Raw genomic sequence first — 27,897 nt, forward strand, 5'->3', positions numbered from 1 at the left:
ATATATACACAGAGGGTTAATTAATTCGTGTGTCAATTTCATTTGTTCACTGTGCAAAAGTGGTATGAGGTAAAGCCGTGCAATTTGGTGTAACTTTAGACGAAGGACATAAGTTTTGTTTCGCCATAGAAGCATGTCACTTGTACTAAAGGTTGAAGAGATATAGGGTCAAAGGTCAAATTTCGATTTTTCGCTTATGGGATTGCAATGGTAAATTCTGAAAGAGCCTGAAAAAATGAAAATCGAAGTGATAACAAAGAAAAAGCTGTATAGTATGATTCTATGTCGCAAGCCGACCAAATATGCGTGAATTAAGTGTCATGGTCAGATGTCACTGTCAGATCAAGGTCACAGGTCACCTTGAGAACCCATTTGACATGATGAGGTACGGACATTGCTATGTTTTCAGGGTATTCAGTGTATTTCAGTAAGTCCAACCAGTACCAGTTATCCGTATGGCAGTTATATTTCTATTGGTGGGAAGCACTGTTGAAGAAAATAGACGCTAAACTTACTAACTGATTAGCAGGAGGCCCGTTCTTTGCACGAATAGAACAAGATTTAATGAATACCAGTTAAAATCAAAGATTTAATATTACAGAAATTACTCCTTCTTCCCTTTAGAAGAGGCATTTCGTGTTGTGATGCGTCTTTGTTCATTTATAATGAACAGATTAAATACTAAATTTTACACTTCCGACTTCAACAGTTCTTCATATTCGGTAATTTATGAATGAATCGGAAATTTTAATATTACTGAAATTTCCCCGTTCCTCCTTCAACAATGGAATTTTTGAAACTATGAAACATGCATTTCTTTATTTTTAACCAACTTGAAGAAAAAGGAGAATATTCTCACTCAATCGACCTGTTTATATATATTCTTTCTTTGTTTTGTTTTGTTTTTGTTTTTTTTTTTTTGTTTTTTTTTTTTTCAAATAGTGTTCTTCCTTTGCAGCTCCGTGTAAAATTAATTGAGATCTAATGATTGGCTTCGGAGTTAGACTATGAAACTCTTCAACGGTTGAATTTGTTAATATAGTAATTAGCCGACTTCATTGTGTGAATGTTGACACAAATTTAACACAAAGGTATTGATTTTAATTATTCTTTTTAGTTTCAAAGAGCATACTTTTTCACAGGTTCCCACAAACTTTATCTGATTATACTCTTTGAAGTTTAGACCATAAAACTCCTCAACAGATGATATCGTTAATATCACGTTTGTGTTCACGTATAGTTCCGTAACGCGTAAAGCGATTAATATATTTAATCAGGCATGTTTCGTAGACCCGGTTTATAAGAAGTTAGTGCTTTACCTTTGGTTTAGTTATGAAACTAAACTAGTAGGGTAACGAAAAAGTGGTAAAATTAAATACACTTAAAAGAAAAATATCCTACTTCAAAAACAGTAAAAACCAGAAACTAAAATGTTTTTTTAAATATTGACTGATTTCAACAAAAGCGCTAAAAAGTAGATTATGTTATAAAAGTGGCAAAATGTAAAAAGTGAAGATAGTAAAATTCTTAAAAGCAGAAAATAATATATTACTGTTATGAATAAACAATTTTGAACTTCGTGCCAAGCCAAACAAATTAATGACTGAGATATACAATTAGTTGGCATGCTAATTTAATGATTCATGAATTTGTTTTAGTTGGTATTTACAATGCAGGTGAACTTATGGCAACTGCAGTACAACAGTAATCAAAGCTCATAAAGGTAGTAAACGAATATATAATGCCATACAAAAGATAAAAGGCGAAACTGTGAGTATAGTTGCATGCTCCAATGTATTGGGTTTAAATTGGATTTATAGAAGGTGGTTTTATAGAAGGGAAATATAAAATGAAAGAATTTGATGATTATCTTCTTCCAGGAAATACCTACGCAAGATAATTTGCTCCAAGTGATGTTTCAAAGCAAAACCAACCCGCAGCAATACCTACAGACACACGCTTCATTTCCCTGAACACCGCCCACTGATCACTCTCTTCACGAATTGCTGCCTACATCTATCTAGGAGCAGATCTATCGGTGGTTGTTCTCTAAATGCGAAGAAAGTATTGGTAAAATGTGCCATATATGCAACAACTGCCCCTTCCATTTTATTTCACGCAGATTGAAGCGCGAAGCATGGACAAAGAAGGATAGAGATTTGTTTTGCGAGGAGTGTGTGGAGATATTACTGCGACCTCAGGAGTCACAACAATTGCATTTAGCGTTTGAATGCAAGTCTTGGTTTCATGAAGGTTGTGATTCAGGAAGCATTGTTTAATGTGGTTTGTGCATATTATATGATGGCAGTTTGTAATGTTATCTGATTCTAAAGAATGGTGCTGCATGTGACAGACAGTTATATTTCAATGTTTAAAATCCTGATACGGTTACAATTTCAGCCACGTGTTTCCAGTTTTGTGTAATATCGAACTAGATAACATATTGCCAATAACACTGTTTAATTTTCATTATAGGATGTACTTAGTTAAGACACGAGTGGCGTTTATGTAATTACGAACGTAGTGGTGTTATTTCCGGACATGTTTGATTATAGCACCTGCTGTATTCACTCAAACTTTTGGCGCAGTGTTGCTCTCCTTGTGTACGTAATACTTCTGTTTCATCATTACATTATAGCGAAGAGTTCACTCTCTTCCGTGTGTAAATTTTATGGTTCTAGAAATAACCATCTGAGTACCACAACAGTAAGTTGGATTGGTAACGTTATTTGCTTAAGTTACCTTACACAATAAAAAATATAAGAACAATGTATGTAGTAAATATGAATATAGGTTTGTCATTCGCACACTACGTTTCAAAATATGTTACTTGGGCAGGTAATTAGCTACAAAATGGTACGGCACATTTTTTTATTCCTTTCCTCCTTCCACCTGTGATGGTAGGTCTAGATAAGGTCATCAGTTTCACATCTGAAATACTCAAAATCCATACTGCCCAGTGCTTGTAGGTTTTAGAAAGAAAATTTCCCTCAAATTACTCAACATTATCTCTTTCCCTATCAAATTTTCCCTAGTTTGTTGATTATCCAATTTTTACAACAGAAGTTACGTGTTAAGATTAATTTAGCTATATTAAAAGAAGTGCCAACCACATTTGTTTCATTCATTTGCTTTTTGCTTCTATTATTTTATTAGCTTTATCTTTCACTTATTTCTACAAGCAACTGCACAGAAAAACACCAGAAAACAAGGGGTGCAAATTATGCTAATTTCTACACACTGACACACACACACACACAAATTATTGCTACTGTAAGTATTGCTTTATTTCTGAAAAACAGAGAAAAATCGAAGCGTTTATATTGGTCAGCCAGTCAGCGTGAGAATTTCCCTGAATTTACAACGTTATATGGAAAACTTCCATTTTCCCTTTTTGCTAAATTTACCTACGAAATTCCCCCAGATTAGGGAAATTTTCTTTAACCCTTTCACAGAGGAAGTCGACTTTTGTCGACAGAACCAAATTTCCTTAACATGCGAATGTCGACTATAGTCGACGTGTTAAAATTTGTTTGTCCGTATCTTGGCTTTGTCGAGAGTAGTCGCCAAAGTTGTACCGTTCATTTTTGTTTATGTTCTATTGTTTTCGATAAACAATAGAAATCACACAGAAAACCTTTGGCGACTACAATCGACAAACCCAAGATACAGACAAATTTTAACACGTCGACTATAATCGACATTCGCAGGTTAGGGAAATTTTTTTCCGTCGCCTTCCACAGTGAAAGGGATAAACTATGAACACTGATACTGTCTCATTCCTCTTACTAGTAGCGAGACACATAAGTGATCCGTTGTTCATTTAGGAACAGCTGAAAAGAATACAGAATAATTTTTCCGTTATCGTATTTTTCTTTGTTTTTAATACTTTGCAACATGAAACAGATCGTTATTTCTTGTTTATTTCTTGCTAGCCACAAAAACAATAAGTCCCTTTTTTATTGTATCTTTTTGTTTTAGTTATAATTTCTGGAAAATTATTCTAGATATAATAATGAATTATTGTGTTTTCATTTGTCATTTGAATTTTAGAAACTTGAAAAATGTACCTTGATAATACAATAAGTGTTTTTTTCACTGTACACTCATGTCCAAAATTATTGTCGCATGTCTATAAACATGTTGTTGTAGGAATATAATTTGATAACGAATTCGACAGGTATTTCTTATAATGTTAGTAGATGTATAATCGGCAAAGACATGTATATGGCAAAATTCATGTCAAAAGAGCAGTAAATAAGAACAATAAAACGAAAATAAAACTTTCTTGTCCACTTAGCAACATTTTGTTTTACTCATTCTAATTATCGTATTTAATTCTTTCCCTATGAAATTTATCACAAATATACATTTCCCGATTATACACATAGTATCAGTATTAACAGTAGCCTGCAAAATCATTATCAAATTATATTCTTACAAGAAGACAGTTATAGATGTGCAACAATATTTTTGGACATGGGTGTACATAACTTGAAAATGACAAACAAAATGTAAGTATGTAGAAATAATAATGTGCTTGTGTTTTACAGTGCTTTTTATTAAAACTTTAAGAACTCCAATTGTTAGTATAACTGAAATGGAAATGCATTTTAAACAATCAGTTTTCATTAGTTTTATTATACAAAATGTGGGGGGCTTAAGTTCAAATTTTAAAAGGCAAAGGGGCTTAAGTTATCCTTCATTTTGTAATTGTGCATTAGAAGCTAATTTCAGTACATTCTACGCACCATTTTACTTTCTATTTGTTTTTACAGATATTTTCCCCATTTGTCTTTTAAAAAAACTTGTTTTAGAAAAAACACGTGACTCGTGTTTTTTAAAACAAGTTTAAAAACATATTTTTCTTTTATAAACGAGGGATATTTGGAGCCTAAAATATCGGTTTCCTATTTTCATTTATTACACTTCATATTGTACCTAACGTGCTTATTGTGCCTGATACGTAACTACATTTTGCATCTTAAGCAACTTTCTTCTACTTACAATAGAATGAAATAAATATTACACACAAAGGATATTTGGAGCCCAAAATATCAGTTTCCTATTTTTTATTTTTTTCTCTTCTTTGACTTCATATTATGCCTGATATGTAACTACGTTTTGCATGTTTCGCAGAACTTTGTTCTATTTATGATAGAATGAAATACATACTACAAACTAAGGTTGAAGTCCAAAATATCAGTTTCGTTTTAAAAATCTTCACTTGTTTCGTTTCCTGAAAAACTGGCTCCGTTAAAAACTCTAAGATACCTTAATAGTTCAGTATCTTCTCATTTTGCTAAAGAAAAAGAAATTTTTAATTGATGTACCACAGATTTATCATATAACCAAAAGAAGATAGATGATTAATGAAAGTGAATAATTACGTCCTTAAGATTGACATAATGTTGGAACAATACCTTATACCCCAAATTTAGGAATTTCTACTACAAAGCCTCGTTTATGAAGTGCAAAGTTTATTGCATTATTGTTATCAACAATTTGTTATTATAACAATTATTAATATAATTAATTTCTGCTTTATACCCAGGAACGAAAAGGACTTTTTCTTTTTTCTAGTTTAACGTTCTACGATTATGTTCCAAGGCTAAGGAAAACCGTTCTGATGATAATGAATGAAATAGCGGAATAAGAAAAGTGGAAGGAAACGGGAGAATCCAGAGAACACCCACGTACACGGTGTTTGTCTACCATAAAACCCACTTGACGAAAGCTTGACGAAACCAGTGACACCACAGATGAACGTTCTACCACTGAGTCACCACAGTCCTAATAATTTATTTCATCAAAGCACTTCACATGATACTTTAAAATGAGAAATTTCCTTGTAGTACTCACTGTCGGTCTAAAGCTAGGCTTCTCAATTAAGACCATACAAAGACCGCAGCGTTTATTTAACCGTGACATCAATAATAGATTGATGAACTGTTTGGGCACAAGGTTGTGTTTATACTTTTTCTTATAATCTCCTTGAGGCAATAAAATAGCAATAATGTACAGCAAAACATTTCATATAATCCCAAAAGGCTGCTGCGTGACAGATCTTTGACACAAAAAGTTTAACACCAAGAGGCCATATTTCGAGAACATGTACTGGTTAAATTAGCCAAAAGATGCACTACTATAAACAAGGGTTGAAGCTTTCAAACATTTCGCAATCAGAAAGCATATTTTAGCATTTTAGAATTTTGCTTATCAAACTTAGCTGTATTTGTCATTTATTTGAAGAAATTCCTATGTTTAGCTACTACACTTCTAGTCAATCAATGTATTTAAAAAAGAAAAAAGAAAGTGAAAATAAATTATTTAGCAACTAATTCAAAGGTCTTCGAAGTTTGCTAGAGAAATTAGCACAGTTTAAATTCTGCATATAAACAAAAAACAACTTACTCAAATATAGTCACTTACATAACACAATATAACCATACATATAAATTAAAAATCTATATCATTGTTCAACTTCTTTCCTTACGATATTTTGCTTTGATTTTCGGTATCAACTTCATATACGTACTGTGTTTGTGTGAATATGTATTTAAATACACGATATTTATAAATTTTCCGTCATTGTTTTTAACATGTGCTATCTATTACAATCAAATCCAGTAACCTAAGAACTTCTACCTTCGTTTCTTTTATTAATTTAGACCTTAAAATGATGAAATGATTAAGTGATTTGTGTCAGCTTATAGCACAACATAATAGGAACACCACATTACGTTCGTTCCACTCCTCTTCCTCTTCTCCTCTTCTCAAGTCTGTCATTTAACTCTCAGATTTCTTTATTTAGTATTAGTAAATTGGAACCTCTTTAGGATTTAGAATGTCACTGAAATTTGTAGTTATATGAAGAATCGAAGGAAGTGCTCTGAGTAAGGAAAATATAAAGAAGAGGTTCGAACTAAAAATACATTTTCTACTTCATTTTATATTTAATGTTGATTATCATACGATGCAGTCATTGATAAATGTGTTGTCTATGCACTACAAATCCTCGCTAATTCCAATTTAAAATTTAAATTAGATTTGCTAGCTGAGTTACTTACTGATTTATATGTTTAAAGAAATTTGTTTCAGAATGTGTTAAGATTCAAGAAGGTAGAAAACTTCAACTTCCACAAACTGAATTTTAACCTATTTTAACTTGCTGAAATGTCTTCATTTTCTTGTTTATGTTCTTTCGTTTTTTTCTTTTTTGCTTGCCAAAGTTATTTGCTCATTTTGGTTTCTACAGTTTATACAGTGACTGAATCACAGTGAAACACTAACCTATATAAACCCCAAAAAATAATGTATGTTATATACTTAAAGTATTCCATAATACACATTAGAACGTACTAATAACCTAGACCCATTAGAAATGAGTCCAATGACCTCCCTTGCTACATTTTGTCTTACCTCAGGAATGAAAGCTTTTGAGATCTGGACTTATCGCAGATTGAAACCACATTTTCCTCCAACAGAGGTTGAATCAAACGAAAAAACATATGCCGATCACAATTGAAATCCTTAATTTGAGAGGTTAATGTATTTATGAACTTCAGTTAATAGAACACATTTGAATGCTTCGTTAATATATTTTATCATGATTAACTTTTTCTGGAATCTAAATTAAAATGCTAATTTTACTAAACAAATATCAATAAAACACATACCGGTATCTGCCTAAAATATTAATTTGATGTATTTGGTGTTCACTGAAGAAAGAAAAAGGTAGAAAGTTCAAAGTTCAGTATAGTTTTTAGTGATATGTTAATTTATTTTGCTAGTAAAAATGTAAAAAATATTTCTATTCATTTTTATATCTTACCTGGAACGACACGAGGTCCATTTGCTGTGATAGGTCCACTGCCGTATGTGACCTGTCCTGGGTCAGCATTCGAAACGACGGCAATATCCTCCAGTTCATCCTCAGCATGCAGCTCAGCTGAACAAGGAGTGTATTTAACTGATTTTCCCGCGTCCGTCCGTCCCCCAAGAGAAAATACCATTTTCTTAGTTGCCATTTTCTCCCACTCCTTCTACACTCACCACCGCCACCAGCACCAACATATAAAACGTCCACTTTACTATTCAGGTCAACTTATCAACAAAAATGTATGTGTAAAGGAAATAATACTGTAATGTCTGTACCTGTTTCCTGTTTATCTATCTTAGGCCATTACTCAGTTGTATTTTATTTAAGTATACGAAATAACTGCTCTAAATGTTATACTGAACCTATGCATTTCATTGGAAATCACGAATCCCTGCTGCTTGATATTATTTTCAACACAGACACAACTCCGTTACCTTCGTTGTACAAAGCATCTTTTATTCTTCTTAGACCTAAAAGCAAAGATGATTCCTATTCCCATTTTAAATCTCATCTCATATTTCCCAGGGAAAATATCTTAAAATTTATCATCACTGCTAAATTTTGTACAACAGTTTTCATTGTTGAATACGTGAAAATGCGTATTTTTTGTATTTTTAGGCTGCATAGACTTTGAATATCAAATGTACTCGCATCTATGTATGAAACATCTGTGAAAAATGTAAAAAATCGAACACTCAAATCACTTGCACAAGTCACTAGATGCACAAATGCATATCAGATAAGTAAAGTCATCGATGATAAAAGGACGTTCCCACATGTTTAAAGAGAAACAAGAATAGAATCAGCATAGGAAATCCTGATTTAAGAAAGCAATTGCTTGTCGATTTCACTGCAGCATCTTTATCGACGCACTCAGAGCGATGAAAGATGAGAAAAGCTACCCCTTCACCCTTTCGCAGGATCTAAATTATTCGTGAAGAGCTCCCACTTCTTCTTCTTCTTTTTTTTTCGTTCGTGGTCCTGTCGTCAGACCTTGAGTATGTGTGTAGATTGAGAGCAGTTTTTCGACTGCTACTCTCTCACTCTTACCGAACAGAACCGCATTCGTGCACTTGTTAGGACCGCACTGCCGTTCACTCACTTCTCGGTCACAACAACCACATTGATTTTCGTGTGACTACCAATTGTAATAAAGCTATTTTCGTTCACCAGCAAGAGATGTCGCCAGTATCTCGCTAACATGGCTACGGGTATAAGATAGGCAAAGGCGTCGAGAAAAGGTAATGCGCACTCTCTAGTGGCAAACACAGGAACTGATATCGGTGATGCGGAAAACGCGTCAGCATAGGACGTGCAAAGTACACTACACGTAATTAAAACTTCCTTTCTCTACAGTTGGCTAAAAATAAAACTACAGGACATCGCGTGTATTTTAAATGTATCATACCTTAAATATGTTTTGTTACAGGTGTCAGGAAGAAAGATTTAAATATTATGAGCATTTTAAAATATATTTTCTTTATATATTCTTTTTTTTTTTTTTTTTTGTTTGAAAAGTAAAAGTCCTATCTCTCGCGTCATAAATTGACATAATACTGTATTGCTACTTTGTTTTGACATTTCTATCGTTTATTGAATTGTCATATGTTCAGAAACATTTCCTGTGGTGGACTTACAGCGACGTTGCATAATCACCTGCAAATATAGCTTTACAGTATTTTACATGCCCTTCTGTCAACAAAATATGAACAGATCCATTGGAATTAATTACCAGTACTGTACAGAGAATTACGTATTCTCTACGCCAAACAAAACTAAATTAAAGTTAATTGGCTCGTGCTGAAATTATTGACAAAACATTGTGCAAGGTGTATGTACCAATTTCGACTAGTTACTATTATTATTATTAGTAGTAGTAGTATTACTATTAGACCAATGTATAATAATAATAATAATAATAATAATAATAATAATAATAATAATAATAATAATAATAATAATAATAAATGCTAGTGAGAGAATTAGATGTTTCCAAACGTTAATTTCTCATCTTCTTATTTATTTATTCTCAATTGAAAATCGTATACTTTTTCTTTAGTCAAAATTGATTTCTTAGAAATTACGAGAACTGCTGCCTTTATTAATTTTATTGTAGTTCATCGTCCCACGTGTATACACCGGGTCTAGGTCAAAACCCCCACAGCCAAAACCCCCACACTCAAGAAATGTCAAAACGCCCACACGATCGGTCATAACCCCCACACAAATGGACAAATCCCCCAAACGCACGAACGGTCAAAACCCCCACAGCCAAAACCCCCACACTCAAGAAATGTCAAAACGCCCACACGATCGGTCATAACCCCCACACAAATGGACAAATCCCCCAAACGCACGAACGGTCAAAACCCCCACAGCCAAAACCCCCACACTCAAGAAATGTCAAAACGCCCACACGATCGGTCAAAACCCCCACACAAATGGACAAAACTCCCACACATAGCAACGGTCACAATCTCCACATAAATGGACAAAACCCCCACACAAATGGACAAAACCCCCACACAATCGGACAAATCCCCCACACTCTGAAAATACCGTGATTGCACGTCTTTGTTGCGGCTCTTTACGACGCCCACCTTAGTGTTTCTGTCATTACAAAACAGTGCAAGAAGAATAGTTGCAACATCGGTTTAAGTGGAATAAAAAATGTTATTAAAAAGTACAAGGGCAAGACATACAACCAGGATCATTTCAGAGTGTGGGAGATTTGAACGATTGTGTGGGAGTTTTGTCCATTTGTGTGGGGGTTTTGTCCATTTATGTGGGGATTGTGACCGTTGCTATGTGTGGCTGTTTTGTCCATTTGTGTGGGGGTTTTGACCGATCGTGTGGGCGTTTTGACATTTCTTGAGTGTGGGGGTTTTGGCTGTGGGGGTTTTGACCGTTCGTGCGTTTGGGGGATTTGTCCATTTGTGTGGGGGTTATGACCGATCGTGTGGGCGTTTTGACATTTCTTGAGTGTGGGGGTTTTGGCTGTGGGGGTTTTGACCGGTTCCCTATACACCGAGGTTAAAGAATACGGTGATGATAAGATTAGTGATAATGATGGAATACTGAATATAGGAGAAAACGGAAAAACTCCGAGAAAATCCACGCACACAATATTTGTTCACCACAAAATCCACTTTCTGAGAGCTGAAATCGAATCAGATTCCCTACATGCAAGAGATGAGCACTCTACCACTGAGCCACTGTAACATCGTTCATTAAGAGTTTTAAGTAAAAATTTAGGGGGAAAACTGTAAAATAAAGAAACCAAACAGTGGAGCAAATCCCAATAACTTTAACAACAGAAAAGGCATTTGACAATATGGAAATATAATCAGAGAAATTTCAATCGTGTACTAATAAACAAATAACTTAGCTACTTTAAATAAAATGATCATTCAATTTTTTAATAAAGGTAGTACACATATACGTATTATGTATGTACTACATCCATGAGACGGGCCGCGGTAGCTTACTGGTAGAGCCTTCACCTCTGGTGCGTGGGATCCCTAGTTCGATCCCAGCTCGCTCCAAATGGACTTTGTGGTGGACAAACACCGTGTGCATGGGTTTTCTCGGGTTTCCTCCCACTTTACTCATTCCACCATTGCCTTCATTTTTCAGTATCACCGTCCCCTTTAGCCTTGCCGGAATAACCGTGTGACGTAAAGCTGAAAGATTTAAATTTTTTACAATTGCGTGTGCAATTAGAACTATAAGAAATACGGATTCTACTCTGATTCTACAATAGAGCATTTTATTTGACTTAAACTTTTCAACCCTGTATTATACTAAGAATTCATTGCTCACTGTTACAGTTCTTACTCCTAGAAGAGGGTTCTCTGGTTCGATTCCATTCCATGAAAGTTTTTGAAGGACAGCATCATACCCATGGAATTGATCGGGTTCTAAGTCCCCTGCCACAGTCTCATAGCACCGATATTCCAAAAATCAGTCACAAAACATTCACGAATATAATCACAACATTTCACAGGACAGAATTCAGCAGAAAATAGCATTATTTCTATCATGTTATGATTGAGATAACTTAAAATTTCTAAAGAACACCAGCGTCAGACTGACATGTTCACGGGCTCTCAGTTATTACGTCAGAAATTCTTCGTGTCAAGATATCCATAATACACCCAATACTAATACTCAAGACATACACAGGAGGTAGGTCCAGGGGAAACAGACTCTTCCCGAATTCCTGACTTTTCTGCAAATTTAGTCTAATTATAGAGAGAATTTTACAAATTCTAATATAATTTATCTTCATATTGAACTTGGATAATCCAAAATAAATTTCTGCGTACTTCCTGCTAGTGCCTATGGCAAAGAATTTTTATGTATTCTATAGGGTAAGTTTTTAACATGAGACAGACGAAATCTAGAGAAATAAGCGTCAGACGAAAGGAGTGTACGAATTAAAAAGTTAATATTTTGGAGGGGAAATTCATCTGTAATGAAATTAGCCCTCTCAATACCCTTGAGATGAGGCCTGAGGCCACTTTGAAAACTTAAATAGGGACCAATTTTTTATTGCAGACTCGTATTTTATGGAGAAAAATAAGTAAATTTTATTGGATACATTTTTCTCGATTCTTGATAGAGGGCGCTGTATCAGTGAAATCTAGTTTTCAGGGATGGAAAGAGAATCGGTTCTGACCCGCTTTTGAACCGGTTCAGACACCAAGAACCCATGCAAAAGATAGGAACCTGTCCTGTCCGGAGCGTTTTCACAAGAACCGGTTCATTTTCCATCCCTGCTAGTTTCACCAAGGTTTGTCAATTGGGAATCGCCACATTTATTTGGGAAAAAATCTGCTGTAAACAGTACAAATCTTTTGTCTTAAAGGTTTCCTCGACTTGTGATAAGTGACGTGAAAGATAGCTTTGTATTCGTCATAAATTCAGAGAATTCAAATGTGACAATGTATGTGCAATTAGGCAGTATACAATGGTAATCGTAATTGCTACCAAGAATTTTACCTGTTGCATCTCTCCATGATCCAAGCCTACGGTAGCTTAGAGGTTATCAGATTTTTTTTTAACATTTGATACCCACCTTTTAATCGAGAAGGATGTTAATCTAATTGTTAATTAAGAAGTTTGTTTATTAGTCGCTTATTCGTTTATTTTGCTTTACTTTTAAAGTGTATCTTGTTTCACATTTTTGGTACTATACTGACACCACATCCAATTGGATATTTTTTACATTTCTGTAGTTGCTTCATTAGTTTGAAACTGCCTAGATTTATTGTTTATGAACTAGTTTGCCTAGTTTTCATGACTACGGAGCGATGCAGGCAATAAAATACTTGTTAGCCGACTACAATTACTGTACCACTGCAGACCACCTAATTGCACATGTCACTTTTGAATTCTCTGAATTCACTTCGAATGCAGAGCAATTTTCCGTGCTACCTATCACGAGACAATAAAACGTTTAAAACAAAAGATTTGTATTGTTTATATCAGGTTTATTATGCAATAAAACGTGGGGACTTTCACTTGAAGAAACCTTAGTAAGATTGGTTTTCGCTGATTACGCAACGTCATCCACAAGGAATTGAGGAAAATGTTTCCAATATAATTTACTTATTTTTTCCCACTAGAATCCAAATCTCTAATTTTGAAAAAATGGCCATTTCATTTGCGGTTTCAAAGTTGTCCTACCTTATCCCACCACCAGACCTCGGGGTGATACTGGTATTCATTTTATCACTGGTGAACATCCCATTCCAATATATTAATTTTGTATTTCGAACATATTTTCATTTTCGTTTCTCTCTGTGCAGCTACAGGCATCTAGTTTGAGGCTGACGATCAACTTAGAACAATGACAAAACTATACAATATAACTTGATTTGATTTTTAGTTCAGCGTCCCTTTCAGCAGCGAATCTATATGAGACATGGACCTACCGTTTAACATGGAATTCGAACAACATGAGCTCCAGTCGGAATCGAACACGGATCTCCTATGTCAAAGACGCGTACGCTAACCTCTTCTTAGCCATAAAAGAGCTCTATACAGTTTAACAAAAGACTTGTATTACCAATGTGAAAATAATTGAGCAGTTTGAAATATAATATTTTTATATGTACAGTAGATATTATATTACGTATTACATTGTATTAATTGCAACATAAAAAGAAAACTAAAATTTTTTGCGTGCCCAGTTGATTTGATTTGTACACGCAAAAGCTACAATACAAAGTTATAAAATTACTGATGAAAAGAAACAGAAAGTTGCTTTCCTATAAAATAAAAAAAGAAAACATCAATACAAAATAACTTTTTTTTAAATTCATAACTTGACAAAACAGTTTATGAAAATGAGAATGAAATGAAATCTTTCAGTTTAACATCCCACTATTATGCCTTTTAGGCTAACGGATTATTAAGGCAAATGAATGATGATAAAGAATTTGTGGAATGAAAATGTGGGAGAAAACGAGAAAATTCACTGGCATGATGTCCATAATAAACTTACGTGGCCAGGAATAGAACCAAGGACTCCACGCATTAGAGGTAAGCTCTCTATCACTGAACCACCGTGCCTCCCCCTCAAAGTAATTACATCACTTATATTAAAGGAAATCGTTACTTTTTACTTAATAAATGACTTTGGGGGAAAAGAATATGCTCACGAGTTACTTATGGGCATGGAACAGTTATTACAAATTCGAACACAGTGCACCTATGCTACTGAACAGTCCACATAGAGATGAAAGTTCATATAGAACAGAAAATGCACAAGACAAACACTTCGAACACTTTCTCTTAATATCACATTTGGCTTTACTATTTATTGCTTCACCTTCTGTGTCTCTTGTTCGGTTTCAGAACCTCACTGTAATTCATCATATTTAACTTTTCTTAGTTGTTTCTTTTGTGATTTCTATTCTACATTTCCATGAACAGGGATAAAATTATTATGACTTGAAATTGCTTTAGTTCTATCTATACATCACTTCTACAGTTGGGGAATAGTAATGCAAGACATTAATGGGAAAATTCTCAACATTAATCCTTTCTATTTCAATACATTCTTTTGAATGCAGCCAAGAATAATCCATCAGCGAGCGTTTGTTTATAACAAACCTCTCCTCAATACTCATGCTTGCACAATAGAGAATACTAAAATTTAACTTAATCATTACATTTTCACCAGATATTTGCTTTTTGATGGAAATTGGTTACTCAGAAAAGTCAAGTTCAGTGACTAAGTAATGTTTTTTTGTTTCTTCTTCTCATAGAGCCAAGATTTTATGAAAGTTTTTTTTTTTTTAATACAAGCAGGTCCTTCTCAGGCCCGCAACTAGAGAGGGGCTAGGGGGCCTGGCCCCCTGAATTTTTCATGGCCCCCCTAGACCTCAATACAAAATGCTATTATTAATACAAAAATCACAATTAAATACTTGTAAGAGAATTTTTAATGACTTGCCCACCTATTTTATTCATGCCCCGCAAACCTCTGTGGCTGGTTGCGGGCCTGGTCCTTCCTAGTCGGGAGGCAGAATCTCAAAAAGTCTACAAAATAAGGAGTTGGATCAACCCGAGAGAGTAAAAGCAACCGGTGTACACCCCTCCCCTCTCCTGAAGCTAAAAATGAGCGTTTCTAATAAAAGGTCATATCTCCGAAACTAATCAAAATATTAATGAATTTCTTTTCCCAATTTTATCTTCAAGGTGTTTTATGATTTTGTCTATTCATGCTTTGGATAGACCCAACGAGTTTTTGGAAAATTTAACATAAACATAAAAAACTGACAAAATTTGTCCTTAATATTTTCGTTTATGCTCTGTATCTCTCCAACGAGTTGAGATATGGAAAGAACATCCCTAATTAAATTTGTAGAGCATTATATTCTCTTTCCAACGATAATAATATTGTTAGGTTTACTTCCAAAAATAGCTGCACATCGAGGTAAGTTTAAAGACAAGTGCGCTTTGATTCGAATGCTGATGCTCCGAATGACACCACTGAAATTCAGCTCACGTCTGTTTCACCTCAGTTTCAGCTCAATTTCACCACTGAATTTGAAAAACAGTTCTCACTCTTCTCCCTTGAGCTCTCTTGCATTGTCATGACCAATTCTAGATCTCCGGTCACTTGATACGACCGTGTGATAAGGATCATAAAATTTTGAGATAAGTAGAGATATTTCTTATAGTATTAAAATCCATTTACAGTTGATATTCAGGATTATTCCGTTGTTTCAACTCTATTTGCGTGCAGTATTTCCACGGATCGTTGAAAATGATGTCTTTTTCTTTAACAGAAATGTTTATCTTACCATAATGAAAAAGCAAACAATATAAATAATGTAAGAACCTATGTAAAGATGTCTTAAGTGAGGGCAAACACCATTTGTGGGTGATATACAGGGTGATTGATAACATCGTTGTACACCTGAAGGGTATTTCTAAAATCAAGAACGGGCCTGTATTTTCTCAATGGTCACTTTAAAAAATGTTTTTGCAGAAACCTCAATAACTATATTTGTATGTAATTTATGAGAGTATTACATCGAACTTCATTAAATACTTACTAATTACTGGAACAAGGAGAACTATAATATTATTCTACATTATCATATCAAATCTGCGCAAAATATTTGCAAAATTACGGTACATATTTCTTTAGTCTTTTGAATACATCAGGGAAATCATTTTCTGGTACACAAGTGTTTATAAGTGATGAATCTCTACACCGAATCACAAATATTCTCGATCAATGCTGTCTTTGCTGATATGGTTGGTCACAAAATCCCAGACCAACTTCCACCAATGAAGGGTGCTCTAATGCTTCACATCAAGTGAGCACACCTTCAAACATACATTTGGCGGCTCGCCAACGACTCGAATATTGACTTCCTTCAACCCGAACATTTTGGTTCGCAAACTACGAATGGAAAATTGCTGCCCAAATGGACCACTCAGGAGTATATGCCTAAAAGTTGTCCAGAGTTAAAGTCTTGTACATGTAAACATGCGTGCTCCACAAACAATTGCAACTGTGTGTGGGCTTCAGTAGAGTGCACGGAAACCTGTAGCTGTAATGGTAACAAGTGTTATAACTCACTTACAAACACTTGTGTACCAGAAAATGATTCATCTGATATATTCAAAAGACTAAAGAAATATGTAATTTTGCAAGTATTTTGCACAGATTTGATATGATAATGTAGAATAATATTAAAGTTCTCCTTGTTTCCAGTAATTAGTAAGTATTTAATGAAGTTCGATGTAATATTCTCATAAATTACATACAAATATAGTTATTGAGGTTTCTGCAAAAACATTTTTTTAAAGTGACCATTGAGAAAATGCAGGCCCATTCTTGATTTTAGAAATACCCTTCAGGTGTACAACGATGTTATCAATCACCCTGTATATCACCCACAAATAGTGTTTGCCCTCACTTAAGACATCTTTACATACGTTCTTACATTATTTATATTTTCTGCTTTTTCATTATGGTAAGATAAACATTTCTGTTAAAGAAAAAAGGCATTATTTTCAACGATCCGTGGAAATACCGCACACAAATAGAGTTGAAACAACGGAATAATCCTGAATATCAACTGTAAATGGATTTTAATACTATAAGAAATATCTCTACTTATCTCAAAATTTTATGATCCTTATCACACGGTCGTATCAAGTGACCGGAGATCTAGAATTGGTCATGACAATGCAGGAGAGCTCAAGGAAGAAGAGTAAGAACTGTTCTTCAAATTCAGTGGTGAAATTGAGCTGAAACTGAGGTGAAACTGACGTGAACTGAAATTCAGTGGTGTCATTCGGAGCATCAGCATTCGAATCAAAGCGCACTTGTCTTTAAACTTACCTCGCTGTGCAGCTATTTTTGGAAGTAAACCTAACAATATTGGTACCGTTGGAAAGAGAATATAATGCTCTACAAATTTAATTAGGGGTGTTCTTTCCATATCTCAACTCACTGGAGAGATACAGAGCATAAAAGAAAATATTAAGGACAAATTTTGTCAGTTTTTAATGTTTATGTTAAATTTCCCGAAATCCTGTTGGGTCTATCCAAAGCATGAATAGACAAAACAGTAAAGCACACCTTGAAGATAAAACCGGAAAAAGAAATTCATTAATATCTTGATTAGCTTCGAAGATATCGTTGCGTGTTACTTGCCACGGTGTTACTTGCCACTATTGGAATTTCGTGTTACTTGCCACGGTTACCTTATCGCATATTTATCTATCTATGACAACGTGTCCGTTGCCACGCACCTGCATCTAGATTTGACCTTGAGGGGGTGGGAGTAATTTTCCTGTGTTGTTTTATCTTGGCTGGAAAGCTCATTCTAGTTTCTTATAACAGCGAAACACACTTACTTCCACAATTTCTTCTTTATATATATATATTTCGTCTTCAATGAGGCGTTTCTCTATTCCCTCAATTAATTTTTCATAGTCTTTATCACTAATTAAAGACATGCTAGTCACAAATCAAAGAATGTATTAGTTTCCATTGCGAACACTTCTTTTCACGCGCTACACACGGAACGAACTGTTACGTGAAAAAACATGTAGAAAACATTTATTTTTTACCTTTCTATTTGGAGATATCTCGGCAACTTTTCTGTTGCCGTCGCATTAGTGAGCGGACTCACATAAGATTCAATGCATTTTTAGATGTTGCGCAACTGTTCCGTCGCCGAGCTGTTGCCCTGCTGTCCCCTGCTTAGCAACACCTCGGCAACTTTTCTGTCGCCGTCGTCTCAATGAGCGGACTCCCATATGACTCAATGCATTTAGCCAGAGCAACAAAATAGTTGCCCGACAAAATGTTGCCAGTGAACGGTAGGTCTAAGGCAACAGGTTGGCGACGAAACAGTTGGGCAACATCTAAAAATGCATTGAGTCTTATGGGAGTCCGCTCACTGCGGCGACGGCGACGGCAACAGAAAAGTTGCCGAGGTACATCCAAGCAGAGAGATAAAAAAATTAGATGTTTCGAATTACTGAAGAACTTCAATTGTTTGTGTATATTTGCAAAAATATTCCTTTCATCAGAATCTTGTTTTGTTTCTTGTGTTTCGTGCGAGTTTTGTGAGTTTTGTGACACGCATAAATGTAACAAGGTTCCTATTTCTTAAATCAGAAATTTGCTTTGTTTCTTGTGTTTTAGGTGATTGCCTTGCTTTGAAAATTGCTTGGGAAACTACTCCCACCCCCTCAAGGTCAAATATAGATGCAGGTGCGTGGCAATGGACACGCTGTCATAGACAGATAAATATGCGATAAGATAACCGTGGCAAGTAACACGAAATTCCAATAGTGGCAAGTAACACCGTGGCAAGTAACACGCAAACGGAGATATTACCTTTTATTACAAACGCTCATTTTTTAGCTTCAGGAGAGGGGAGAGGGGGTGTCCGTGGGGAATTTCCGCTTCCATCAAGCAACCGGCGGCCTAGAAATGATCAGGATAGTGGAATTGATGGTTTAGGACCTCCGGTTGCTTTTTACTCTCTCGGGTTGAACGAAACCTAATAACCACGTGTTCTGCCGACTATCTACTAGTTTAAATGTTTTCCGCTTGCATACATTTTACTGAAGAATCGGCCAATACTAAATTAATGATATGTCCCATACAAGATTCTAGTTTTCTTTTTTAATGGACTTGAATTTCATTATAGCACCTCTTCATATTACTAGTTTCGTCAAAGGAACGTTCTAAATAACATACTTGAAACTAATGTGTCAGATTGCTCCAATATTGATTTTGATTTTTCAAACACAGCTAGGGACTATTAGAGTCTTAAGCTATTGTCAAGTTACAAGTCTCTCTCAATTTTTTCCTTGGACAAGATAACGAACATACAGAAGCAAGCTGATCCATTAATATATGACTGAATTCATGCGTTTGTTTCTCTCAAATGTTCTCTTTCTTTCCTCCTCTTCCTATTGACAGTACCATTTAATCCTTTATTCATTTTGCAGAATAATAATAATAATAACTCGTACATACACAGGGAAACAATGTATGTGGCGAATGTAAAAAGGTGGGTTACATGCGTAAATCCTGTAATTTTTAAACTTAACGTACGACTATATGTAACAGCCTGCAAACGTACAACTGAAAACGCATGTTTTATAATACTTTCAGTATAAGTGTTTCATCTATACCTACTTTCCGTGCGAAAAAAAAATAACTATATATAGGCGGTAGAGGTCTGCACGGGCTCGGGCCGTAAATTTTTCAATATACAACCATATTTCCCGGGCCTTTTCGGGTCTAACTTTGTAAATATACTGTACGACGATTTATTTATTGCACCGTTCTTTCTGGAGAACTTTTAAAGCACAACTGCAAAATTAAATTTCTGATTGCTGTAAATAAAAATACAATTTTGCTTTAATTATTAAGTTTCTATAGTTCGGGCTTATTTCTAGCTCATTTCATTATCACGCGAGCTCGGGCCGGGCTCGGGCCTAAATGCTAAAACATTTCGGACTCGGGTCGGGCCTCACATTGTAAATTCCAGCCCGTGCAGACCTCTAACAGGCGGTAAGGAACTTACATATAGCTGGACGTATACGTATAAATATAGCTGGCATGTAACATGGGTATATGTATGTAATATATGGCAGACTGTTAGATGTCAGACATCCTGCATTGGCATGATGTAACACCTAAGAGGGAAAAGGACAGTGCATACTTGACGTTGAACAAACGATCAATTCAATTGTTCTTTCATGTTTGAATCATGAATCATTTAAAGATCTTCACTGTGCCGCGGGAATTCGAACAGCATATAACAAGCACGCACTTTGCTAAACGCTATACAAATGAAAGACTCATTCAATCAAAATTAACTATCTGTACCTAAATAATGTGGTATTAATATTAAATGCAACTAACATTAAAATTTCAAAACCTTGTAAGATTGAAAAACTGATTCTCATTATTTTATTTATTTATGTATTATTTTGTCTTTCAGTTCGGGAGGGAACCCCTTTGAGACTTCTGGGTCACGTCAAAGGTAACTAAAATAGATGACGTTGGTCAAGCCGACCTAGCCATTTCGACCCAGTGATATAAAATAATTGAATATTTATTTCAACAGGTAAGTGCCTAAACAATGTTCGGCCTAAGCTCTAAACTGCGATAAACAAAACCACGTGAAAGTAAATCTTGCTGATTTGCTGTTGGCCTACCGACACTTCTACTCCTCCGCAAAATAGTTCATATGATTTGATTATTAATTTCAGTATGAAGCTCCATATAAAACTGCTAATTATTATAAATGACAAAAATATAATACGGAATTAAAAAATATGTTATAGATGACCTTGCTGAAGAGGCAGGTCATGTTGTAGTTCGTTTGCCTCCATATCATTTCAACCTAAATCCTATTGAGCTTATATGAAGTCAAAGGGTTTTGTAGCCAGGCACAACAAAACATTGAAGTTACGTGGTGTAAAATTTCTCGTTGAGTCTGCCGTGTTTGGCATTATTCAAGAAGACTGGATAAACTGCATTCAGCAACTAATAAAAGAAGAAAAGAAAATGTGGGACTTGGATGACCATGTGGTCATAATAATAATAATAATAATAATAATAATAATAATAATAATAATAATAATAATAATAATAATAATAATAATAATAATGCATTTTTCATGTAACAAAAATGTGAATGACTTTCCCATTCCTACTGTTATTAGTAGTAGAAGTATTATTATTATTGTTCAACCAGTCCATTTATTTTCTTGATCAAGCCAAACTGTTCGTTTGTATTATATTTTGCAAACACTGCAGTTCATACAATTGTCTTGAGTGCTCTCGGCCCAGTAGCAACAATTGCTTACCAGCGAAATTCAAATCTGTTTTTAATCTTTCGAGTTTTTTCTTTCTTTTCTGCTGCTGCTCTAAGTATGTTGACAACACTAGCCAGTATTGTCAAAATGCACGTGTATGATTTGCCCCTCCCGTGGGGAGTGGGAGTGATACATCACTAGCCAATCGTATTTCTGAGAAGCGGAAGGATACAAATATTTTGTTTATCGGAGTTCGGAGTTTAGAGCTTACGCTGAACAGGGTATAGGTATTTACCCAAAATGGGTATGTTAGTGAGTATTTTGGTTTCAATTATAAACATTTGAATTATTCTTTGCTTATTTGAATCTCCTCCAACATGAACTAATTACCAACGAACAGACACTTTTCTTAGTAATTTCAGATTCAATTTGATATACAGTATATTAAGTAACACCGTATTAATTGCTTAGTTATCACATCCACTATCATCTGTTTTTCCACTAGCACTACTGGACATTCCCTTTCTTGTTTAAGTGTGATCCTGACTGTGTCCAACTAGCTATTCGCTAGGGTTTCAATAGGAAACCGTGATTTCAATACGAATATATATATATGCAGTTTAATATCAGAATAGGGTTGAAATACGTCCCGTAAAATGCGGGACCATCACGGAATCGAGATCTGCGTCACGCCGTCCCGAAAATATTTCTCGGACGCTTAAATGTCCCGGATTTCAGCGAAGAAGAAAGGAAGATAATATTATAGTTTGTTTTTTCAGAGGATTAGGTATACAATTATTCTCTTCAACTTCTGAGTAGCAATTCAAAACTTGAAAAAAAAATAGACTTAAAACAATATAGAATAAGTATATTATTTTGATTTTTTTAAGTTTTATGTTATTTTATGTATAATACACTCAGGGGCAATGCAAGTATTACGTAAGCAATCTAACAAGCTAAGAGGGAATTGGATTCAAGTTTTTCTTTTATTTTTGCTGACAGGGGGTGGGGGTCATGCTGACGTAAGTATACATGTGAGTTATTGAGTTAAAAATAGCAGAAATAAAGTAAAAATTCAACGAAAGAAATTCTTTGAAGATAACAAACGCCGCTAGAACATACTGTCAGTGATTTAACCGCTCTAAAGAAAGAAGAAGAAAAGATACAACATAGATAGACAAAACGTGTGAAAGGAAACATCATACCTTGAACATGCTAAAACAGACTCTGAAAGCCACGAAACATAATAGATCCAGAAAAATAAAATAAAAAATAGCTTACCAGGGGAAGAGGGTAAATAATCTGCTTACGTTTGCTTAATTAGGGAGGAGAAAGTCTACTAAAATGACTAAAAGTGTGGTTACGTAATACTTGAACAACTCTATCTAATGGAAGAAAGTAAATTAGTATATAACACTACTTTTCGTTATAAGCATTTCAATGATCCTCGTAATTTAGCAGCGTCCCAGATTTTCATTTTTGAAATATGGCAACACATAGGGAAGGGGAAAGGGCAATTGCCTCTCCCCCCAGTTCTTGAAATACATTTTAGTGAATTGTACAGTAATCTATACAGGGTGTAACATAAATGCATGGCCAAAAGTGACCAGGTGATTGCTGACATCCAAATAAGTAAAAATGTTCCTATAAACATGGGTCCGACGCAGCTTCGTTTCCGAGATACAGGATGTTCAAATGTCGAGTCCCTGCAATGGCTCACTATTGGAAAGTGAATGGAAATATTCAATATTACAGGAACAATGCAATTAAGTGGAATTATTCCTGTGCAAATATATTTACACTAACGTAGAGAATAAAACTAATCAACACTTGAGGCTATTGGGTTGTCAATGTTGCCAACCTAGTACGAAGTATTATGTTTTCAAATAGTACTAGACGTCCACAGGTTAGCATATGATTGCTGACATCAAAACGTTTCTAAACATGGGGCAGATTCCGCTTCGTTTTCGAAAGACAAGGCGTCCAACTGTAAAGTCAATTATCGGCGCACAATAGGACACAACGGTTCATACATATGGCAACACTGACAACCCAATAACCTCAAATGTTGATTAGTTTAATTCTCCATATTAGTGTAAATGTATTTACACAGGCATAATTCCACTTGATTGTATTACTCCTGTAATATTAAATATTTCCATCCACTTTCCCAAAGTAAGACATTGAAGGGACTCAACATTTGAACACCTTGTATCTCGGAAACGAAGCAGTGTCGGACCCATGTTTATAGGAACATTTTTACTTATTTGGATGTTGGCAATCACCTTGTCACTTTTGGCCATACATTTATGTTACATCCTGTATATTAAAATGCTAGGTTTTTATGTTTGTGGTCAAGAAAAGTTTATATGTTTATGGACACTTATATGTTTGTGGCCAATCCTTTCGACAGAGTTCTCAGGAACTGTAGGCTCTAGAAAGATTCCGTTTTCACAGATCGATTGCAAATTTTGTGTAGATTATTCAGTTCTAATTGAATATTTTTAAAAAAAGCATGGCTGGTATTTCTTTATTACATTTTTAGAAGTACACTGGAACTGTTGAAATTTTAAGAGCATCATATCCTGTGAGTTATACATTCCAACACAATATAGGTAAATGTAGGAGTTGTATATATCTCATGCGTTTGTTTCATGGCCAAATGATAATGAAAAACGAAGGATAACCTATTAACCATTTCTCCAGTCTAAGATGAATCTTTATTGTTTGGAGTGTTCTGCTCAATGAACAACATATATCATTGTCATTATAATTAATTGTGTGTGAAATGTATTTGCTTATTACATACTGCATGCAAGAAGAAAGAAAACACTGATCACACACGAATTAGAAATTCCAACGGAAAATAGACTCAAATCTTGCAAATGGTGCTAGATATTGAAAAAGAATAATCGAAAACATCTCCCCTTCATGGTACCCCTTGCCGATTTTTATCAAGATGTCTTTCACTTGTGTCTGTAAAGGGACATGTACATATGTGAGGAATAACAAGGAGATTAATGCTCATATATGAATGATGCGCTGTGTAAAAAGCGCAGTTTCAGCTAGTATACTAATAACAATGTTATACTCTTGAAAGAAGTGGAACATCTTGCTCCCCCTCCCCCACAAGCAAAAAACGAAATGATGCTGCTGTTTGATATAATACTGATATGTAGATATTTTAAAGCATAAATTTTAAGTAGCACAGTTTATTTCTGTGAACAAATGCGACTTTCATTACGTTCATCTATTAAACCTTTTCTTCATTTAGGATACGTCATTTAATCAAAGTGGTATGATAAAAACTCAGCTTGAGGTCAGTATTAACCATCATGTTCCAAAATTCATTTTAAATGGGTAACCCATCTTCTGTGGTGCGATCACAAAGGACAGACGATATTCTATTCTGGAAAAAATTTGCACTTCCTCTACCTCTCATAGCATAGCATTTTAAAAAGTTCTGTCTTATTCATTATTTTTCGTAACAAAGGAGTTTCCTGTTTAAATCTCACGTTTGTAGATATATTAGTATGAGCTGCTAAGTGTCTATGAGTCAGTCACTTTCACTCATTCATATAATAATGTAGATTGCCCTTCCCTCTTTCAGGAGCAGAATTCTCGCAAGCGCGATATACGCGTTCCCTCATTTTTAATTAAGAATTATTAACGAATTTAACATTTCCAAATTAACCGAAGACTTTCTTAGCGGGGGAAAGACCGTAGGTAGGTTTAAGTTGGTGCCACTGTTCGGAAATGCGACCGGTCATGACTTTGTTCTGCGCATCCTTCTCTTCTTCTCCTATACCAAATAAAAATAATTCACTGTCTCTTTGACAACTAGACGGCTGTATTGTTTGCAGTCGATCCTTTCTATCTTGTGAGAGCTTCCGCGTCTCAACAGTGCATGGCCCTTCCTCCGTGTGCGTGTCAGTCATATTTTATTTTATTTTGTTTTTATTTTTACGACTTGTAAATTGGCAAAATATGGAAGAAAGAGAGGAGGAAGGAAATGTAAATTTGTTAGACAGTGTTGAGAAAGAAGATCTTCATGAATAACTCCGAAGAGAGAGAGAGAGAGATTTCGTGACGAAAACACTGTTTAATGAATATTTAATAGGATGTGGTTTGGATGAAGAGCACGATAAGGAAGATGATAATTTGTAACAAAGGGATCGTAATATTGACACTGAACAGTCTTATGACTCTGACGAGAATTATTTTGATGCAAATACATCACAATTTCAATACACTGGAAAAGACGGCTAAACTCAATGAAACTACAATCTAAGAAACGTAGGTAGAAGAAGGAAAGACAGAAGAAACGTAGTAATACATTTATCAAGACCTATTCGTCAAGCTCGAAATGTTGGAACTTCATTGGAATCTTAGAATTTACTTCTTCCACATAAAGTTCTTGTGAAGATCGTGCAGTATACCAGTATTTGGACTGGTGAGCGCAGAAAAGAATTTTCCAAAGAAAGAAGAGCTAAAGATTTAGATTCATCCGAACTAAAACATCTCATTGGTCTTCATCGTTTGGCTGAGGCCTAAAAATGTAACCACACCAAAGGGGCCAGTGATGACATAAAAGTAGAAAGATTCAACAGTTATAAATGTATAATTTTACATTATATGTAAATCTTTTAAATAGCCTGTAAGAGTATGCAGTATTTTAGAATGTTAAGTTTGTGTTAAAAGTATTAAATACTTCCATATTAGTACCTTGAATCAAGAATTATTTCATATATGCCCTATTAAGGAAAAATAAGCAGTTTCTACGTGTTATAGAACACTTATTATTGTAAGTGGCCGAAAAAACCGTATGAAAGTACTCACCTTATAAAAATACTGCGGGTTCGCCCGAGTTAAGCAAATCCTTACATTAAGTATTAGAAATGCATATACCGAAATTCACATTCCTAACTTGAGAGAATCTTCACATTGGACATATTCTGAATAAATAATGAGAAATATCAAAGTTATAGAAATAGCCTTTTCTTTTTCCTCCTTAGAAGTAGAATTTTCGAAAACGACGTAACATATATACACTTACTCCTCCTCCAATGGGAATTTTCTGAATGAAAAATAAGAAATTTTAATATTATAGAAATTAAACCCTTTTTCTCCTTAGAAGAGGGATTTACGCAAAATGTTGAAACACGTTTTTCCTTATTTTTGTTAAGACCTTAAATGTTCAATATATCACACATCCAACTTAACCGAATCATTGCACTCGTAATTTTTTGAACAAATAATAGAAAATTTTAATATTATAGAAATTGTGCACCCCCCTTCACTCCTTCGAATCGGAATTGTCGCAAACACTAAAACATTTATTATATACTCTCAACACAGGTGACACTCGAGCTTCAGCCTTTCTTATACAAAGATTAAGTATGGCTGTGCAAAAAGAGAATGTAGCAGCGATGCTAGGTACGCTTCCACCGGGAAAGGCACTGGAAGAAATCTTCCTTCTGTAACCACCCTTCTCTCGCCAAACTCACGCAATTTCTGCTAATTAATAATTTATAAAATGTATTTTTGTAACCTATGTTGCAATTTTTATAATAATGAAGTAATTTTCATTTTCGGTGAAATGTGATTCAAAATTCTGCCATTGAATCCTCACGCAGTGTTATCAGGCAGTTTTAGAACAGAGATCGCCTTAGCAAATCAGATATCTCAGAGCATGATTTTAAACAGAATACTCCAAACATATATGTATCCAATTGTTCTTTCAGTGTTTTTGCGTTTATTTTTAACAATACGTATATTTGTTATAAATATCATTACATTCTACATTTTAAATTTATATTATGTAACAATACTCTCCATATTGTAAGACGAAGAAATTGTGTTCATGTTTTCAAAACATATTATAAATTAAAAATTTAAATACTGAATTTCACATCTCCAATTCAAACAAATCCTAACAATCTGCATTTCTCGATAAATAAAAGTAAATTTGAATACAAATACCCCTTATCTCCCCTGAGAGCTAAGGTTGCCAACCATTGGGTATTTTACCGGACAGTTCGGTTTTTGATCTTCTTGTCCGGTGTCTGGTATGAGCTCAAAACCGATTCTTTGTTCTATTCAGATTTTTTAGTGACGAAAGGAATCGTTTGTCGATGAACATGGTTAAAGCAGATCTTACAATTTGCTTTGATATCGACCTGTCGTGCGCG

General features: G+C 34.8%; 1 protein-coding gene across 5 annotated transcripts in view; it reads right to left on the bottom strand.

Annotated features, from left to right (window-relative positions):
* The window catches only part of LOC145693390 (cyclic nucleotide-gated channel alpha-3-like), a 369,908-nt gene extending 360,897 nt beyond the window's left edge, over window positions 1-9,011 (bottom strand). For 3 of the 5 annotated variants that reach the window (XM_081769343.1, XM_081769342.1, XM_081769341.1), the window contains exon 1: window positions 7,835-9,011. In XM_081769343.1, the coding sequence (XP_081625469.1) occupies window positions 7,835-8,030 (196 nt within the window). In that variant the 5' untranslated portion in view covers window positions 8,031-9,011. The remainder of the gene's footprint in view (window positions 1-7,834) is intronic. The other 2 variants (XM_081769344.1, XM_081769345.1) reach the window with 2 other exon arrangements.
* Between the last annotated feature and the right edge of the window lie 18,886 nt (window positions 9,012-27,897).

Source organism: Thermobia domestica, chromosome 8, assembly GCF_964235325.1.
Source record: "Thermobia domestica chromosome 8, izTheDome1.hap1.1, whole genome shotgun sequence".
In the NCBI taxonomy this organism is placed as follows: domain Eukaryota; kingdom Metazoa; phylum Arthropoda; class Insecta; order Zygentoma; family Lepismatidae; genus Thermobia; species Thermobia domestica.